Below are 16845 nucleotides of genomic sequence, written 5' to 3' on the forward strand. Positions count from 1 at the left end.
CAGCACTAAAAGTGCTACGGCCAGGAACGCAACAGTGCTGAACCTCCGAAAGGAGCCGGGGTGCAAACTTCACCAGCCTGTTGAAAAGTATCTTAGCCAAAATCTTCCTGTCCACATTGAGAAGTGCTATGGGACGCCAGTTCTCAATGCGTGACGGATCCTTACCCTTTGACAAAATGATCAAAGCTGACCTCCTTAATGATCTCGGCAGAGTGCCTGAGGAGAGACACTCGTTAAACACCTGAGTCAAGAGGGGGACCAAAGAGTCCCTAAAGGTCCTAAAGAACTCGGATGTTAAGCCATCCGGACCTGGCGACTTTTTGGGCCTAAGCATATCGATCGCCAGTCTCACTTCCTCTTCTTTGATCGCTTCTGCCAAATCGCCCAGCGAGAGGTCAGCCCCTGGCTCAGGAACAGATTCAGCCAGGAAAGCCGACATCCCGTCACGATCAAGCTCCCTCCTTCCCAAGAGGTGCGAGTAGTAGGAACTGACGACCTCCAAGATCCCTGATCTGGACCTTCTCAGGGACCCCGTACTGTCCACCAGCCCCGTCACTATCTTACTATTCACTGACATCTTACAGTTTCTGTAAGGGTCGGGCGAGCAGTACTTCCCGTAGTCCCTCTCGAAAACCAAAGATGCGTGCCTATCGTACTGACACCTCTTCAGCAAGGACTTCACTCTGGAGATCTTCTCGCGGCTACCTCCAGTCGAGACAAGATGCTCGAGTTTCCTCCTCAGGCTCTGATACAGGCGATCCCTGTTCAGGCTTCTGAGGTTCGAGAGCTGCCGGAAGAATCTCGCCACCCGATGTTTGAACATCTCCCACCACTCTGACTTAGTGTTACTTAGGCCCAGCAATGGTACCTGGCTCTGAAAGAATTTCTCAAAAGACCGTCTCACAGCTTCTTCCTCAAGGAGTGACGAATTCAGCTTCCAATAGCCTCTTCCCATCCGAGGAGTCTCTGTAACGTTCAGAGAAAACATAATCAAACAGTGATCGGAGAACTCCACCTCCACAACCGACAACGGTGAAGAGACGGCCTCCTCCTTCAAATAAAACCTGTCTAGCCTAGACCTGCACTGACTACCTCTAAAAAAGGTGAATCCCGTGTCGCCCGGGTTGTGCCGGATGTGGACATCCACCAGGCGAGCCTCACTCACTATCCTGTTTAACGCGACGCAGTCATAAGCCAGCCGGTCTCCGGAACCTCCTCTATCACAGGATCTCGTGACATTATTGAAATCCCCTCCGAAGACCACCTGCCGACTCGAAAATAAAAAAGGTTTGATCTTCAGGAAGAGACATTTGCAGTCCCACTTGGACTGGGAACCATAGATGTTAATGAGCCGAAGCTCTTGTCCCCCCAAGAAGACATCTAGGATCAAGCATCTCCCCATTTCTAATTCGATCACTCGTCTGCATTCAACCGCTGCGGTCTTAAAAAGGACCGCCACCCCGCTATACGGCTCGGCCGCAAGAGACCAGTAGGAGGGCCCATGCCTCCACTCCCGCCTTGCTTTATGCAAGGTTGATATATCGGTCAACCTGGTCTCCTGCAAAAACAAAATGTCGGCGTCAAGTTGGCCGAGAAAATGAAAGGCCGTGTACCTTGCCGCATCTGACTTTATGCTGCAAACGTTAATAGTTGCCAGCGTCAACGGGGTGGGTGCCGCCATCATGATTGATTGAATTAGATAGCCTTTTTCTTCCCACCACTGACAGTCCCAACCTCTTCCTCCGATAATGACGGGTTTTTAGTGCGCTTAAGACAAACAGACTCGTCCATTCTCTCCTTACATACATTCTTGCCCTCGTCTGGTGGTCCTGGGTTAGTCGTCCCCCCAGAGGGCTTTGTATTTGCCCCCCGAGAGGAAGAACCAGCCATCTCCTGAGCCCCAACCACCTTGTCCGCAACCTCCGGCCCCGGGTCCCCACTTCCCCCCTCCAGAGGGAGGTCCTGGAGAGCCCCGAACCGGTTGGAGAGATCCACCAGAGGGGGGGCGGCTGAACCCTCCAATGGCGCTTGGATCACGGCCAGAGAGTCAGAGGGGTCGCACTCCAAAGAGGCAGCTCGAGACCTGGTCCCCCTCCTACCTCTGGCCGTTTTTCTGTTACCCTTTTTCTTTTTCTGTGACCACTCCCCCTCTCCCTCATCTAGACTGTTACCAGAAGAGGGTTTCTGGGAAGACGTGGTGTCCTCTTGCTCTTCCCTTTCAAGTCTCTTGACTTCCTCGCTCAATTCACTGTCTTTAGGATCCTCAGCTGCAAGTGAAGTACCTGGGTCAGAGTTTAGGGACATTACTCCCTGCCCCCTATCCCCACGGCGCTTCTCCTGCCGCCTGATGGTGGATGGCGGCAGCTTGCTCCTCACCGGTTCCCTGCCTCCCCCGCCCCTACTGGTCCCTTCACCGGCAAGATTAGTCCCGACTTTCGCCTGTCCCGCACTCGCCACTTTCAGGACCGCATTGGCGAAGGAACGCGGACAGCGACTGAACGGGTGACCGAGGTCACTACACAAGTTACACCTAATCCTGCGACAGGCAGCAGCAAGATGACCAAGGTCCCCACACAGTGCGCATTTCTGGGTGGTACACTGCGCACTGAAGTGTGTGGGGCTACCGCACCTGTGACAGACCTTAGGCTGCCCCCGGGAGAAAATCAAGATCCTATCCCTCCCCAAAAAGGTTGAGGAGGGGATATGGGTAACAGTGTTTCCCGAAACCTTCAATCTCACCATGAAGGTCCAGGTCCCTGACCAGATACCATGGTCATCCAGATTCTTTTCGGGAATATTGGTGACCTCTCCGTATCGACTCACCCAGGTGGTAATGTCCATACAGGAAAGCGACTCGTTACTAGTCAAAACGGTCACTTTCCTGACTGAATCTTGGCGGGTTATTGCCAGGGGAAAGAGACCATGCCATTCGGGGCGACTCCGAGCCAGCTCATGGCGAGACCAGAAAAGCTCAAGGCCCTCCGGTCTCACGAAGCTGACATCGAAGTAGGAGGTCCCGTAGGGATGGATCAAGGCAAAGATGTCATATGCCGCAAAGCCCATCCCCAGCAGGAGCTCAACCACCTTTGACCTATCAGGACAGGCAACCTTGCTTACCCACTGGAGACGGACCACGTTCCTACGGTTACTCCTCTGCCCCGTTGTCGGCAGAGACCAGACAGTCTCTGCCCCTCTATCTCGGAAGGCTGAAAGACCATGTCTCTCTATCCAGAAAGACAGATCAACCTCCCTCCCCTCTACAGTGATGGAGCTCTCCCCTCTCCTCAGGGCGTCCAGGAGCTGCTGTTGCAAGTCACCATCCCCAGGGCCACCAGACGAGGGCGCACTACTACCCCCAGCACTGACAGCTCCTGAATAGCTTTGGGCTGAAGCCCCCGCCAATGCTGGGGGGGCAGCGGGACCAGCGCCTACTCCCCCCCCCACCAACACCAATGCTGCTCCCACCATTCACTCTAGTACTATTCACACCATTCGCAGGACCATTACTCCCATCGTTCACTCCACTACTACTCACACCATTCGCAGGACCATTACTCCCACCATTCATTACACCACTACCCTCAACATTTGCTACACCACTACTCCCAGCATTCATTCCACCACTACCCCCACCATTTGCTGCATCATCATTCACTGCACCACTACCCCCACCATTTGCTGCATCATCATTCACTGTACCACTAATTCCACCATTCCTACTACTCTCATCATTTGCTCCACCATTACTCTCACCATCTGCTCCACCATTACTCCCATCATTCACTGCACCACTACTTCCATTCCCTTTACTTGTCACCCCATTACCTCTGCTGTTCTCTGCACCTTCCACAGTCACCTCCATTCCTTTCTCCCTTGTGTCTGGTGTCTCTGCACTCACACCTGCTGGGCCGGGGGAGGGGAGCACTTCCAGAGACTCCTTTCCCTGCAGCACCACACCCGTTTCCCTTTGGTTGCTGCTGGCTTTCTGCAGGTCATCTCCTGGAGCGCCCCGCCCCCCTACTGCAGCATTTTGGTCCTTGTGCTGGGCAGACTGTTTTCTCGGCACCTCTGCTCGCCCTGCACCCACAGACTTTGGGGTCTTAGTGTCATTTTTGGGCGCTGGGGCACACTGCCCCCCTGTCGCAGCAGTGTGCCCAGTGTTGCTCACAGAGGTGTTTTTCACATCCTTCCCTGCCCCCCCAGCCCCGGTGATAACCGGCTTAGCCGCAGAGGCCAGGGTGGGAAACTCCACAGAACTTCCTATGTCCGGCGCTGTGAGTACCTCCACAGCCTCGCCCCCTGCACTGTTCCCCGCACAGATGGCAGCATCGCCGGACGTCCTCCTCCTCTCCCCACCTTGCCTCTGCCTCGAGCCCACTGCAGAGCCCGTGCCTTTAGGTTTGGTGGGGTTTAAACAGAAGGTGGCAGGCGCAACATCTGTCATTGGTACATACTTGTAACTCACCACCTCCTGTGCGGCTCCTCCGGTCTTCCTCTTCCTCCTCTTGGTCTCCTCCACTGGTTTGTCCTCACCGAAGGAAAACCGCGTCAGGTCCACTGGAGACTCCAGCAGTCGGATCTCCCTCAGCAGTCCTCCTTCCTCCTCCTCCCCCGACACTCCAGCCTCTGCTGTGGGAGTCCTCTGCCCTGCAGGGAGACCACCGGCTCTGCCCCTCACTGGCTCCAGCAACTGAGACTCCAGTCACCTCTTCATCCTCCCCCTCCTCTTCACTAAGGACGCCGGCTGGCGGTTCTCCTGAGGTGTTTAACCCCTTCATTTCTGAGAACCGCCGCTGGTTCTTAAACCTCTCCAGGAAGGGACCTGCGCTTTTCTCAATCCCCTCCCGGAGGAGCACTAACCTGACCACCTCGTCTCTGAGGGCTTTAAACCTCTGGGAGGTCGCGGGTCTCTCCTTGTTGGACGCCCGGGTGTTCAGGACCCGGGCCTCCCTCACGTCCTCTTTCAGCTGGGTTAGTGCTTTGCCGGCGTCCTCATACTCTCGTAACGTGGCGACGACTCGGGAGGAGAAGGAACTTGTGGACTCGATGGAGCTCATCTCTCCCCAGGATCTTGCTGGGCTCTTGTTCCTGGGGCCTGGGGTGCCCCAGTCTCCCTGTCTGGGCTGGCGGTGAACAGTCTCGGGATTGGAGCAGGTGGATGTATTCTTCCTCACCCTTCCCGATCTCCTCACTCCCTCCTGGGCCGGTTGTTGAGGCTCCTTCTCCCCCGCCGGCATAGACCGGGGGATAGGAGGCTGGGAAGCCATGCCGGCCTCCCAGTAGGCCTGCCTCTCCCTGGGGAGAAGAGAGGCGACGACGACCCTCCTCCTGGAAGTGCTTGGGCTCAGGAGGCAGGTGCTACTCTCAGCACCACTCCTCCTGTCCTGTATATATACACTGCACAGTACCACTCGTCCTGTCCTGTATATATACACTGCACAGCACCACTCCTCCTGTATATATACACTGCACAGCACCACTCCTCCTGTATATATACACTGCACAGCACCACTCCTCCTGTCCTGTAAATATACACTGCACAGTACCACTCCTCCTGTATATATAAACTGCACAGTACCACTCCTCCTGTCCTGTATATATACACTGCACGGTACCACTCCTCCTGTCCTGTATATATACACTGCACAGTACCACTCCTCCTGTCCTGTATATATACACTGCACAGCACCACTCCTCCTGTCCTGTATATATACACAGCACAGCACCACTCCTCCTGTCCTGTATATATACACTGCACAGTACCACTCCTCCTGTCCTGTATATATACACTGCACAGTACCACTCCTCCTGTCCTGTATATATACACTGCACAGTACCACTCCTCCTGTCCTGTATATATACACTGCACAGTACCACTCCTCCTGTCCTGTATATATACACTGCACAGTACCACTCCTCCTGTCCTGTATATATACACTGCACAGTACCACTCCTCCTGTCCTGTACATATACACTGCACAGTACCACTCCTCCTGTCCTGTATATATACACTGTACAGTACCACTCCTCCTGTCCTGTATATATACACTGCACAGTACCACTCCTCCTGTCCTGTATATATACACTGCACAGTACCACTCCTCCTGTCCTGTATATATACACTGCACAGTACCACTCCTCCTGTATATATACACTGCACAGTACCACTCCTCCTGTCCTGTATATATACACTGCACAGTACCACTTCTCCTCCTGTCCTTGTCCTCGCTCTCCGCTCTCGGTCACCATCTTCTCCGTCCGTATTAATCAGATGTAAGTTTTGTGATGATTTCTGGGTAATGTCTGTTCCGCTAATAAAGCGCCTGTCGTGGCGGCGGTAGGTGATTGGCGCCATTATCCGCCGCTCGTCCTTCCATTATTAGACTCTGCAGATCAGACTCATTATCTCATTTGCTTTGTTAATCCAATTATCTTTTTTTTCTAATTTTTCCAGTCTTTCTCCGGTTTTGTTTTCTCGCCGTCTATTCAGTATCGCACCATAGAGGCGGCCGCCATCGCTGCGTTTTCGGAGGGATAATGGACTCGTTTCACTTTTTTTTTTTTTTCCCCTCCGAAGCCGGTGACCTAAATTCTAACAAAAAAAAATTAGCTGGTGACCCCCGTATTCAGCGCCTTACTGCCTCCCCGAGCCACGCCCCGCGCTGGCACCGACGCCGGGTGCAGAACCAGCCGAGACCAGGGGCTAATATAACCGTATATCGCTCGTCAGGGTGATATAATATAGCCCTAAATCCCTACTATAAGCTAGTATAATAAAAGCACGCGGTATAGTATAATGTATAGTGGCGATACAGGACAGTAGTGTAATAAGAGGAGGCGCTGTAATAAAAAGGTAAAATGTAGGAAAAACATATAGAATGGAGAAAGTGCTCTGAGATGATGATGGCGTATATTGTGTTATTGTAGTGTCGTTACTATAGGACGGTACAATAGACGGGAGGAGCCAGACATCCTACACCTGCTTCATAGGAGAGAGTTGTGGGCATGCTCTGTCAGCTGTGCAGAGGTCACTGTGCAGGGAGGGGGAGGAGGTGAGCTGTGAATGGTGGACCCAGTGTTCTGTCTTTCATTGATCGTTGTTATCCTACCTGATGATGATGATGAGACTGCTGCGGAGAAGTGATCACTACAGAACAGTAAGGGGTGCACTAATCAAGACGCTCCGTCAGCAGAGCGAGGATTGTAGCAATGGTGGGCTCTGGCCGCACACATAGGGTCCCCTGTGTCACTGTGGCCGTCACTATCCTGTAACCCTCTGTTTATTATTGTTGGCTACAATGTATCAATATCACAGAATGCAGAATGTAACTAACTAGAGCTGATTAGAGGGGTCTCCAGCCACTTAACAAACTTTTCAAAAATTACTTACTAATGACCCCCCCCTCACTTTGTGCTACCTGTGAGTCTCATTGCAGCAGCTAAGCCGGCCCCCCCTGGTGCCTCTGTGCCTGGGCTAGCCCCCTGGTATCTCTGTGCCTAGGTCGGCCCCCTGGTATCTCTGTGCCTAGGCCGGCCCCCTGGTACCTCTGTGCCTGGGTCGGCCCCCTGGTACCTCTGTGCCTGGGTCGGCCCCCTGGTACCTCTGTGCCTGGGTCGGCCCACTGGTACCTCTGTGCCTGGGTCGGCCCCCTGGTACCTCTGTGCCTGGGTCGGCCCCCCCGGTACCTCTGTGCCTGGGTCGGCCCCCCCGGTACCTCTGTGCCTGGGTCGGCCCCCCCGGTATCTCTGTGCCTGGGTCGGCCCCCCCGGTATCTCTGTGCCTGGGTCGGCCCCCCCGGTATCTCTGTGCCTGGGTCGGCCCCCCCGGTATCTCTGTGCCTGGGTCGGCACCCCCGGTACCTCTGTGCCTGGGCCAGCCCCCCGGTATCTCTGTGCCTAGGCCGGCCCCCCCAGTACCTCTGTGCCTGGGCCAGCCCCCCGGTATCTCTGTGCCTAGGCCGACCCCCCCCAGTACCTCTGTGCCTGGGTCGGCCCCCTGGTATCTCTGTGCCTGGGTCGGCCCCCTGGTATCTCTGTGCCTGGGTCGGCCCCCTGGCGCCTCTGCGCCCGTGCTGGCCCCCTGGCGCCTCTGCGCCCGTGCCGGCCCCCTGGCGCCTCTGCGCCCGTGCTGGCGCCTCTTCACCCGGGCCGGCCCCCTGGCGTCTCTGTGCCCGGGCCGGCCCCCTCGGATTGCGCCTTGCCTGGTCCGGCCCCCTGGCGCCTCTGCGCCCATGCCGGCCCCCTGGCGCCTTTGCGCCCGTGCCGGCCCCCTGGCGCCTCTGCGCCCGTGCCGGCCCCCTCGGATCGCGCCCTGCCTGGGCCGGCCCCCTCGGATCGCGCCCTGCCTCGTCCGGCCCCCTCGGGTCGCGCCCTGCCCGGTCCGGCCCCCTCGGGTCACGCCCTGCCCGGTCCGGCCCCCTCGGGTCACGCCCTGCCCGGTCCGGCCCCCTCAGGTCACGCCCTGCCCGGTCCGGCCCCCTCGGATCGCGCCCGTCCCGGTCCGGCCCCCTCGGATCGCGCCCTGCCTGGTCCGGCAATGGTTTTTGCCAGTGTCCCATTTTCTGATGATGCCACATTTGCGGTGAAACATGTCTGGGGGCCGTGTGCTACAGGGTGCTATTGTCCTATATTGTTGACTTCCCGGTGTCACCCACGTTACATATAGGTGTGTACCCTATAAGAGAAGGAGGAACAGATTAGGGGCAATATTTTACCTTTACCTTACAGCAATTTCAATAGAGTATAAAAATAACAGTTCCATTTTCTGACTTATTAGTGAGGATTCTCTATGGGGCTCGTCCCTTCATGTTAATATGTGAGCGGTGGATAGAAGCGCAGCCGGAGCCGCAGTGGCATCGCCCCCAGAATATAATGCATCGATTGGTTTTATACATTGACCTTCTCTTATGTGGCAGGGACGCCCCTTCATTAGGGTCCCTGTGTCTCCCCCCAGAATAGTCTGACCACAGCTCACTAATCACACAGTGCAATTCCGAGACTGTCCACAGGGGGCGTAACAATACTGGGCACAGGGGCTGCAATCACACCCAGGCCCCGGAGCCTAGGGGGCCCCAAAAGGTCTCTGATAATTGGAGGGCCCTGTAGGAGACTTTGCCTTGGGGCCCGTGAGCTTCAACTTCCGCCAATCGCTGTCATACACAGGAGGAATAGATGTGAGATTGGACCGGTCCGCGGGAAGAGACGCCCGTCAGATTTAAACGGCGTTAACTTAAAGACATCACTAGGGGGCAGAATTTGACATATGAGCCCCCCAGGCCCCCCGCTGTCTATTTGGCCCCTTTAATGTCTTAGATGCATTGTCCTATTCAGCAGTGACCCCAGTATCAGCACAGAGGGTCCGCAGGGGGGAGATTGGTACTGTGTGATATCGATACATTGTTACCAAGAGTAATAGAAGGACTACACCCCAGATAGATAATACATAGGGGGCCATCTGTAGGGGCGTCCGCTCTGTGGAAGAATAGGATGGTCTTGATCAGATGCATTTGGGTTTATGTTCTTCTTCGGGCCGTGAATGACCCAAAACCATCAATGGAGCAAGTGTCTCTGTGAATGGAGAGAAGCTGCAGCAGTGGTTATATACAGGGCTCCATTCTATACGGGGCTGCATTATATAGGGGGTTGCATTATATACGGGGCTGCATTCTATACGGGGCTGCATTCTATACGGGGCTGCATTATATACGGGGCTGCATTATATACGGGGCTCCATTATATACGGGGCTCCATTATATACGGGGCTGCATTCTATACGGGGCTCCATTCTATACGGGGCTCCATTCTATACGGGACTACATTATATACAGGGCTCCAATCTATACGGGCTGCATTCTATACGGGGCTCCATTATATACTGGTTGCATTCTATACGGGGCTGCATTCTATACGGGGCTGCATTCTATACGGAGCTCCATTCTATATGGGGCTCCATTCTATACGGGGCTCCATTCTATACGGGGCTGCATTCTATACGGGGCTGCATTCTATACGGGGCTCCATTCTATACGGGGCTGCATTCTATACGGGGCTGCATTATATACAGGTACAGGGCTCCATTCTATACGGGGCTCCATTCTATACGGGGCTCCATTCTATACGGGGCTGCATTCTATACGGGGCTGCTTTCTATACGGGGCTGCATTATATACAGATACAGGGCTCCATTATATATGGGGCTGCATTCTATACGGGGCTGCATTCTATACGGGCCTCCATTCTATACGGGGCTGCATTCTATACCGGGCTCCATTCTATACGGGGCTCCATTATATACGGGGCTGCATTCTATACGGGGCTGCATTCTATACGGGGCTCCATTCTATACGGGGCTCCATTCTATACGGGGCTCCATTCTATACGGGGCTGCAATTCTATACGGGGCTGCATTCTATACGGGGCTGCATTCTATACGGGGCTGCATTATATACAGGTACAGGGCTGCATTCTATACGGGGCTGCATTCTATACGGGGCTGCATTCTATACAGGTACAGGGCTCCATTCTACACGGGGCTGCATTCTATACGGGGCTGCATTCTATACGGGCCTCCATTCTATACGGGCCTCCATTCTATACGGGCCTCCATTCTATACGGGGGGCTGCATTCTATACGGGGCTGCATTCTATACGGGGCTCCATTCTATACGGGGCTCCATTATATACGGGGCTGCATTATATACGGGGCTGCATTATATACAGGTACAGGGCTCCATTCTATACGGGGCTGCATTCTATACGGGGCTGCATTCTATACGGGGCTGCATTCTATACGGGGCTCCATTCTATACGGGGCTGCATTCTATACGGGGCTGCATTATATATAGGTACGGGGCTGCATTCTATACGGGGCTGCATTCTATACGGGGCCTGCATTCTATACGGGCCTGCATTCTATACGGGGCTCATTCTATACGGGGCTGCATTATATACAGGTACGGGGCTCCATTCTATACGGGGCTGCATTCTATACGGGGCTGCATTCTATACGGGGCTGCATTCTATACCGGGCTGCATTCTATACGGGGCTGCATTCTATACGGGGCTGCATTCTATACAGGGCTGCATTATATACAGGTACAGGGCTCCATTATATACGGGGCTCCATTCTATACGGGGCTCCATTCTATACGGGGCTGCATTCTATACAGGTCCAGGGCTCCATTATATACGGGGCTGCATTCTATACGGGGCTGCATTATATACAGGTACAGGGCTCCATTATATACGGGGCTCCATTATATACGGGGCTGCATTCTATACGGGGCTGCATTATATACAGGTACAGGGCTCCATTCTATACGAGGCTGCATTCTATATGGGGCTGCATTCTATACGGGGCTCCATTATATACAGGTACAGGGCTCCATTCTATACGGGGCTTCATTATATACGGGGCTCCATTCTATACGGGGCTCCATTCTATACGGGGCTGTATTCTATACGGGGCTGCATTCTATACAGGTACAGGGCTCCATTATATACGGGGCTCCATTATATACGGGGCTGCATTCTATACAGGTACAGGGCTCCATTCTATACGGGGCTCCATTCTATACGGGGCTCCATTCTATACGGGGCTGCATTCTATACGGGGCTGCATTCTATACGGGGCTGCATTATATACAGGTACAGGGCTCCATTCTATACAGGGCTGCATTCTATACGGGGCTGCATTCTATACGGGGCTGCATTCTATACGGGGCTGCATTATAAAAGTTTATACAGCGGCTGTGTCGCCTCCACAATGTCTCAGCCTATTGGATACAGAGAACTAAGGCAGAAATAATCAAATTTCTATATATACATTGATGCTGACAGCACAGTCTCTTAAAGGGCCAGTAACCTCACAATCTGGAGCTTATATTCTATTCCTGACATAAATGGATGTAAATATCTCTGGATGGGAAATGTAGATCTAATGGAGATCATCTACGGGCGACTGCATCACTCGCCCAACTGAAAAACACCCAAAGACGGTGCAGCCTCAAATGGCTGATAACAGAGAGCAGAGGTTGTAGTCTCCTCTCCCCAGTAATGGCTGATAACAGGGAGTAATAGATTACAATAACTTGCACCCTTACAGGTGATTAGCCTTGTCCTGTATGTGACATCATTTTGTTGCTTATTTTCCGCGCTGTCTCTTTAGAGCGTTGACCCTTGGAGCGCTCTCGGCTCGGTGTACACTTATTATTGGACGGGTTTCTTGGTGCTGACTGAGGATAAGAATGGGGGAGGGGGGAACCTAATATTCTTCAAAGCTGAAGTCATTGCACCCCTAGCAGCCCCCAGGAAATATTGAGTGGGGGTGTCGTGTACCGCGGGGTCTTTCCAGTGAAAGCTTCCCTGTCATTGTCTCCTGATTGGTGACGCTTTCTATCGCTCCTGGCCGGAGCCCGGTCTGTGGCTGTTGTAACCTGCTGCCCCCAGGGATGGAGCCGGATTTCCTGACCCCGTATTCTGCCGTAAGATTATCTCGTCTTTGCAGGATATTTACAGGATCTGAAGCTTCAACTTCCATCTACAGATTATATGTTGTCACATTAGTCATCGCGGCACGAGAGGGGCTGGAAATGAGAGCGCAGCATTATAGGGGGTCTACGGGCTGGGGATGATAATCTACAGTATAACATAGCTGTGTGCAGTGTCTTTCGGCCTCCTGTGCAGTCTCTTCCGCCCTCCCCCTCCACGCTCCCCCCCTCCCCCCTCCGCGCGCCCCCGTCTCTTCCCCCTACCCCCTCCGCATGCCCCCGTCTCTTCCGCCCTCCCCCCCTCCGCGCGCCCCCGTCTCTTCCGCCCTCCCCCCCTCTGCGCGCCCCCGTCTCTTCCACCCTCCCCCTCTGCGCGCCCCGTCTCTTCCGCCCTCCCCCCCTCCGCGCGCCCCCGTCTCTTCCGCCCTCCCCCCCTCCGCGCGCCCCCGTCTCCTCCCCCCTCCGCGCGCCCCCGTCTCCTCCCCCCTCCGCGCGCCCCCGTCTCCTCCCCCCTCCACGCGCCCCCGTCTCTTCCGCCCTCCCCCCTCCCTCCCCCGTCTCTTCCACCCTCCCCCGTCTCTTCCGCCCTCCCCACCTCCGCGCGCCCCCGTCTCCTCCCCCCTCCGCGCGCCCCCGTCTCCTCCCCCCTCCGCGCGCCCCCGTCTCTTCCGCCCTCCCCCCTCCCTCCCCCATCTCTTTCACCCTCCCCCGTCTCTTCCGCCCTCCCCCGTCTCTTCCGCCCTCCCCACGCGCCCTCTTCCTCCCCGCGCGCCCTCTTCCCCCCCGCGCCCTCTCCCCCCCCGCACCCTCTTCCCCCCCGCGCGCCCTCTTCCCCCCGCGCGCCCTCTTCCCCCCCGCGCCCTCTTCCCCCCCGCGCCCTCTTCCCCCCCGCGCCCTCTTTCCCCCCGCGCCCTCTTTCCCCCCGCTCCCTCTTCTTCCGCCGCTCCCTCTTCTTCCGCCGCTCCCTCTTCTTCCGCCGCTCCCTCTTCTTCCGCCGCTCCCTCTTCTTCTGCCTCTCCCTCTTCTTCCGCCGCTCCCTCTTCTTCTGCCTCTCCCTCTTCTTCTGCCTCTCCCTCTTCTTCCGCCTCTCCCTCTTCTTCCCTTCCCCGCTCCCTCTTCTTCCCTTCCCCGCTCCCTCTTCTTCCCTTCCCCGCTCCCTCTTCTTCCCTTCCCCGCTGCCTCTTTCCCCTTCCCCCGCTGCCTCTTTCCCCTTCCCCGCTGCCTCTTTCCCCTTCCCCCGCTCCCTCTTCCCCCGCTCCCTCTTCCTCCACGCGCCCTCCTGTTAGGTCAGCTATTTTTTTCTCCAGACCGCTTCTTCCTCCGTTTCGAGAACAGCTGGCAGCCATTTTGGCGCTCATGGAGCTTTCCTTTCTGTCACTTGGTCACCCCGAGGTTCTCGACCTTTCCATCTCGGTCATATTCCCATATTGTGTCCCCAGCCCATATGCAGTAACCTCTCGTTGACTTACAGATTTTGAGCGATTGCCCCTTTAAATGACGTTCCTGACAACTGAGGTTGATGCATATAGATAATATAGTACACCCCAAATAACGCAAAGGCTATAAGTGCAGAAGTCTGAGACGTCGCCCCTAGTGGTGAGCACTTGAACTGCCCCTGGCGCCTGCTCATAGTAGGTGGGGGCCCCTGTACAGATGTTTTATTAGGGCCCGGCTGCTTCAGACTACACTGTGCCTTCAGATCCATGCAGCTGGGATCTCTGCTCATCCTGGGCCTCCTGGTTCATGTAGTGAATGCCAGAATGTCAGTAAATACTGACACAACACAAAAGGAAGCCGCAATGATGAAGAGAGTGACGTTTGTTTACTGCAGATTGTTACATTTGTGTCACTTTAGGATTCCTGTCCTCCAGTCTGCAGAAGCCCAGTGTTGCCCCCTAGTGGTTATTAGGGACTGTATATGGATCAGGATGTTGACATTTCCAGGCCCTTCAGAACATTCTAGAATTCAGGTAACAGAATATTCCGCAGCTGCAGCCGGATGCGGCTCCTCTGGATGATGTCACCGGCTGAGTCATATGACATCATCAGTGACATCACCGGCCGATGAGTGATATAGCTCCTGGTCAAGGGGATAGATGTCATGGTCACTCACCTGCCAGAAATACAGAATCATCACGAGGGGTTAATGTACAGAATGTTCTGTGTACACATAGCTAGGAATGGAAGAGGGACATCTGTACAGAGAACTGTGCTCAGATATCGCCCCCCAGTGGTGGGCGAGTCATTATTACACCGCCAGGGAGGGAACCTGCTCCTCTTCATGCCTGCACATTCTATTACTCCCTGTTATCAGCCATTACTGGGGGCGGTGACTGTAGGACAGGTAAGTACAGTCTATTGCTCCCTGTTATCAGCCATTACTGGGGGCGGTGACTGTAGGACAGGTAAGTACAGTCTATTGCTCCCTGTTATCAGCCATTACTGGGGGCGGTGACTGTAGGACAGGTAAGTACAGTCTATTGCTCCCTGTTATCAGCCAGTTCTTTCCCTTTGTGGGGTGAGGGAATGAGTGTTGCTATTATATATTAGTGATGTTGATGTCCCCTCGCCTCACCCCTGTTATCTGGGGGTATTGCTGATGCTCTCCATGTGCTGCCGTTCCCCCCCTATAGGGGGTGCCATTGTATATACCCCCGGTGATGGCTCCGGCTGATTCCTGACATGTCTTGTCTTTGCTCTGCAGGTATGGCCTCTTCCTTGTCCACGTTCTCCTCCCTCGTCCTCCCGTTCTCCTCCTTCTGTAGCGTGAAGAAGCTGAAGCTGGAGGTGCGGCCCACCTGGGATATGACCGGATACGGCTGCTACAGCAAGGTGTATAACCCAGGCAAGAGCGGCTCCGCGTCCGGGCAGCCGGTGCTGTCCCGCGCCTCGCTCCTCCCGGCACCCTACGAGCAGACGGTCATCTTCCCCACCAGCGCCGGTCACATTGTGGTGACCTCTTCTTCCAGCAGCGGCTCTTCTGCGGCACCGGCGAGCGGTCCTGCGCTCAGCGGCCCCCAGACCAACCTGATGCGTCGCAGCACGGTCAGCCTTCTGGACACCTACCAGAAGTGCGGCCTGAAGAGGAAGTGCGAGGAGCTGGACAACGGCAGCGTGCAGATCGTAGACGAGCATCTTCCCATGACCCAGAACAATGCCAGCGGAGCCACGGCCGCCACCACCTCCACCGCCACCTCCAAGAACAGCGGCTCCAACAGCGAAGGCGACTACCAGCTGGTGCAGCACGAGGTCCTCTGCTCCATGACCAACACCTACGAGGTGCTGGAGTTCCTGGGCCGTGGCACCTTCGGCCAGGTGGTCAAGTGCTGGAAAAGGGGCACCAATGAGATCGTGGCCATCAAGATCTTGAAGAACCACCCGTCCTACGCCCGGCAGGGGCAGATCGAAGTGAGCATACTGGCGCGGCTCAGCACGGAGAGCGCCGACGACTACAACTTTGTGCGGGCGTACGAGTGCTTCCAGCACAAGAACCACACCTGCCTGGTGTTCGAGATGCTGGAGCAGAACCTCTACGACTTCCTGAAGCAGAACAAGTTCAGCCCGCTGCCGCTCAAGTACATCCGGCCGGTGCTGCAGCAGGTGGGCACCGCGCTGATGAAGCTGAAGAGCCTCGGCCTCATCCACGCCGACCTCAAGCCGGAGAACATCATGCTGGTAGACCCCTCCCGGCAGCCCTACCGGGTCAAGGTCATCGACTTTGGGTCAGCAAGTCACGTGTCCAAAGCCGTGTGCTCCACCTACCTGCAGTCCAGATATTACAGGTGAGTGCCGGTCATGTGACCTGTTATAACGGTGCAGGTCCCCTTTAACGGATTCACCTGCGGGGATCAGCGGCGTCCGTCCCTCGTGTCTCCTAATCTGCCGGATCTCTGATTGCATTAATGTCAGCGCTGATCCTCCGAGGGGCCATAAAAATAGACCGTAATCACTGTCAGCGGAGAGGAGCGCGAGACGCGGCATAATACCGCCATACAGTGAGCGTGTACCGTATATAATGTGTCCGTGCGCGAGATACCGGCCTGCGGACCGTCCTGATCCTGCAAGAGAAACGCGGCATAATACCGCTATACAGTGAGCGTGTACCGTATATAATGTGTCCGTGCGCGAGATACCGGCCTGGTCCTGCATCATAATGGAGGAACGTAGGCGAGAATCTGCAGGGACTCTGTACCAGAACCTCAGCTCAGCAGACAGTATCACACAGGAGAGGATTAGATACACGGCTCAGCAGACGGTATCACACAGGAGAGGATTAGATACACGGCTCCGCAGACGGTATCACACAGGAGAGGATTAGATACACGGCTCAGCAGACAATATCACACAGGAGAGGATT

At 55.4% G+C, this 16845-nt stretch overlaps 1 protein-coding gene across 2 annotated transcripts in view; it reads left to right on the top strand.

Moving 5' to 3' along the window:
* The window catches only part of HIPK2 (homeodomain interacting protein kinase 2), a 93677-nt gene that overhangs the window by 34644 nt on the left and 42188 nt on the right, over positions 1–16845 (top strand). For both annotated transcript variants that reach the window (XM_073650495.1, XM_073650496.1), the window contains exon 2: positions 15193–16270. In XM_073650495.1, coding sequence (XP_073506596.1) covers positions 15195–16270 — 1076 coding nt within the window. In that variant the 5' untranslated portion in view covers positions 15193–15194. The remainder of the gene's footprint in view (positions 1–15192; positions 16271–16845) is intronic.

Source organism: Phyllobates terribilis, unplaced genomic scaffold (assembly GCF_046119375.1).
Source record: "Phyllobates terribilis strain yellow unplaced genomic scaffold, ASM4611937v1 Scaffold_10__3_contigs__length_209671492, whole genome shotgun sequence".
Classification (NCBI taxonomy): Eukaryota; Metazoa; Chordata; class Amphibia; order Anura; family Dendrobatidae; genus Phyllobates; species Phyllobates terribilis.